Here is a 4,000-nt window from a genome sequence, read left to right on the forward strand (position 1 = left end):
GTCACTACTTTGTGTCTTGACATGACACGAGGTATTCGAACGGTTCCAATTTCCCATAAAAATTGGTGGCGACTCCAACAAAAATGCAAACGCTTGTTCTCTTCCTCCCAAGCGCACCCCGTGCCCCCCCCCCCCCCTCGCTGTCCATAGGGATATATTGTTACAACGTCATGCCATTTGGCCTAAAGAATGCAGGTTCTACATATCAGAGACCGGTCAACCGCATGTTTAAAGAGCAGATAGGAAGAACTATGGAAGTGTATATTGATGATATGGTGGTGAAGTCTGAAAAAGCCACAGATCACATGCTGGAACACCCCGAAATTTTAACAATCTTTTATAATTTCGTTCTACTTTACGTTGTATTTTAATACTTTTTTTAAACTTCTAGACCCCCTCCTGTGGGATGGACAAAATTTCACATTTTAATTTTTTCAAAAAAACTCTTGTTTTGACTTTCTTCTAAATTAAAACATGTCATTTTTGATTAATTATTTCAGTCGTAACTTTTTTTCAGCCCAACTTAAGACGGACATAATTCTCTTACTATTTGTATTATAATCGTGCACATTTATAAGTTAACGTTAGTACGACTCTAATAACTCGATCCAACTTCAAAAATAATATTTTTCATATTATACTAAATCTTCAAGGATATTATTTTAAAACGTAATATTTTATTTAACGGTTGATAATACGTAACTTTCTGGGTACGTTGTTTAAGTAATCTATATATAATACGCTTTAACATCGTCTATTAATCTGGTTAAATTTATATACTATCACAGTATCGTTGTTAGCATGTATCAGTATTATTATGATTATTATTATTAGTAGTAGTAGTAGTAGTAGTAGTAGTAGTAGTAGTAGTAGTAGTAGTAGTAGTAGTAGTAGTAGTAGTAGTAGTAGTATTGGTTGATAATGTGATAATAATAATTTATGTGAAACCATTAAATGAAAACCGAACCAGGACCCGAACTTTCTGTATTTTGTTAAGTGAGACGCCCCCGTTAATTGTAAACTTTCACCACACAAAAGTTTGTAAAATAAAAGTTCACTTTGTATTTCATCTTATATATTAAACTATTTTAAAACTTCTAGTAATATATTTAATCCGTTTCAAAACCGCTACTTTCAAAATACGTTTTATTAAAACTGTCTCGAAAGATCGACCCGTCACTTGCCTTGAGAATCGTGCCCCACCATGAAACACTTGGCAAAATGCATGTCTCTTGATACATGCATGAGGACAAGTGTCATATTAAAGGGAGAGCTAATCAAATCACATGCAATCATCACACTTCTCATCATTAATTCCATTAAACAAAAAAATTGATCAAAAATTTCTCACCCCTTTCTCATTCATGCCGTGAAAACACCCTCCCCCATACAAAAAAAGAATTACTCTTTAATGCCCATTAATTGATGGTGTAATTACACATTTAACTCCATCAAACTTATTTATACATATTATTAAGGGTAATGCTAAATACAACCCAGTGGGTTGTATTTAAGCATTAAATACCTTCTAATTTGGGTATTAACTTAGAAATTAAGAATTAAATTACACATTAACCAATACATTTAATGCATATATCAAGAATTTATTTCCTCTTTTGGATTTTTTAAATACAACCCAGTGGGTTGTATTTATCATTACCCTATTATTAAATGTAATTTTCACACATGTTTTCCCCTTAAACTAAGTTTTTATTATTACTTTGATTTTGATTATAAAATTATACTACAAGTAATAATATTTACTATTTAAAACTAATTTTTCTAAGAAACTCTCAAATATATTTTTAAGGGTGGAAAAATTTACATCTTTTTTTTTTTGACGAAATGTAAGATTGCCATTAAAACTCGTAACACAAATGGTACAACCAGTCCATTTTAGGTACATACAATTTTCAGGTCTCAGAGTAGGACTTATACAACCAAACTTCTACTTCTTAACCATACATTATCTCTATTAGCTATTCCTTGGCTAAGTTGTACTGCAATCCTAGCTTTCAGTTCCTTCTGGATCAATTCTCGCAAAAATTCAGGTCTTTGTAGTACACCATCCACGCGAGCCTTGTTCCGTTGTAACCAAATGTGATAGAAAGTAGCAGATATCGCACTTAAAATCACACCTTTCTGTACCTGAGAAAACTGGCCATCAGTAATCCTTTGGAGGGGATTAGACACTGGCGGAGTAATCCTCAGAAACTTAGAGACTTCATCTAGCAATCTTCTAGAATACTCACAGGTCTGAAACAAGTGAGTATGACTCCCCCCCCCCCCCCCTCCCTCTACCACACAAGAGGCAGTCATCATTAGGAGCAATTTCCAGAGAAAACAACTTATCTTTGAGCATAAGAGCTTCTCTAACAATGAGCCAACCAATGAATTGATGTTTGGGGAGACTCCAAGAGTTCCAAATCTGTTTATGCCAAGGCACATTCTGAAACTTGTGCCTGATTAAATCATAGCCACTACGCAAAGTGTAACCTCTAGCATCCAGTAACCAATGTCCATTCTGGTAACCAGTATCCAATTTATCTTTAACCTTACAAACAGACTTCCACCTCCAGCTAAGATCTCCACTAGGTTTGTAGTCCTTCCAGTCTTGACCCTTTAAATAGACCTGATTTACCTATTTCACCCACAATCTATCAGGGCTATAATAAACCCACCATACCAGCTTGCCTATTGCAGCAATGTTCCAGGCAAGGCTATCCTTTATGCCCAAACCTCCTTTAGATTTTGGACAGCATACTTTCTCCCACCCTACCATAGACACTCTAACATAATCTGCACCCCCATCCCAAAGGTAGTTTCTGCAGATGGCATTAAGCTTATTTAGAACACCTGTAGGGATAACAAAGATATTGATCCAATAGTTATACAAAGCAGTCAGGACAGAGTTTACAAGAATTAATCTTCCTGAGTAACTCAACTTTTCGGATCCAAAGCTTCTAATCATACTGACCAGTTTCTCAACAAGGATATTGCAGTCAGTTTTCTTCATTCTTCCACAAGTAATAGGGACTCCCAAATATTTAAAAGGCAGTTGTCCTTCTTTGAATCCAGAAACTTGAAGAATATCTTGTTTAACCCAGCTATGGACTCCATTAAAGTAGGCATTGACTTAGTGGAGTTCATTTGCAGGCCAGAAGCACAAGAGAAGGTAGCAAAGGATCTTAAAAGAATCATTATTGAATTAACATCTCCTTTGCAAAAAAGCAATAAATCATCAGCAAATATTAAATGGGAAAGTTTCAGTTGACTACACATAGGATGGAATTTGAAAGGCATTGTAGATGTTGTATGCTTCAAGATTCTACTCAAATATTCCATGGCTATGGTAAAAAGGAGGGGAGATGAGGGGTCTCCCTGTCTTAAGCCCTTGGCTCCTTTAAAGTGACCAAAGATCTCTCCATTCAGTACAAGAGAATAAGAAGCAGTAGTGATGCATTCCATAACCAGGTCAATAAATTTTTGAGGAAAATTAAGGAAGTTCAACATTTGTTTTATAAACTCCCAATTAACCGAGTCATAGGCTTTTTTAAGGTCAACCTTGAGCATGAATCTAGGGGAGATAGACTTTCTATTATAACATCTGATAATATCCTGACATATTAGTATATTCTCCACTATGCTTCTTTAATAAAGCCCCCTTGGTTATCACTGATGATGCTAGGAAGAATAGTGGAAATTCTGTTACAGATAAGCTTTGAAATGATTTTGTAGATTACATTCCAACATGATATTGGTCGAAATTGGGAAACATTTTGGGGAATATCACATTTAGGGATCAAGGTGACTGGAGCATGATTCATTTGCTCTAAAAGATGTCCATGTTGAAAAAAATCAGTGATAGCTTCACACACAGACTCACCAACAGTCTCCCAAGAATCCCTAAAAAATGCACTTGAATACCCATCAGGCCCAGCTGCCTTATAGGGAGGAATGGAAAACAATACCTGCTTGATCTCAGCATTGGTGACAGGAG

At 35.5% G+C, this 4,000-nt stretch overlaps 1 protein-coding gene across 1 annotated transcript; it reads right to left on the reverse strand.

The window, feature by feature from the left end:
• Positions 1-1,932: 1,932 nt before the first annotated feature.
• LOC141649586 (uncharacterized) lies at positions 1,933-3,016 on the reverse strand. The gene is made up of 3 exons (XM_074458272.1): positions 2,687-3,016; positions 2,302-2,641; positions 1,933-2,192 (listed from the first exon to the last, which is right to left on the reverse strand). The coding sequence occupies exons 1-3, from the start codon at positions 3,014-3,016 to the stop codon at positions 1,933-1,935; spliced, it is 930 nt and encodes a 309-aa protein (XP_074314373.1).
• Between the last annotated feature and the right edge of the window lie 984 nt (positions 3,017-4,000).

Source organism: Silene latifolia, chromosome 3 (assembly GCF_048544455.1).
Source record: "Silene latifolia isolate original U9 population chromosome 3, ASM4854445v1, whole genome shotgun sequence".
Classification (NCBI taxonomy): domain Eukaryota; kingdom Viridiplantae; phylum Streptophyta; class Magnoliopsida; order Caryophyllales; family Caryophyllaceae; genus Silene; species Silene latifolia.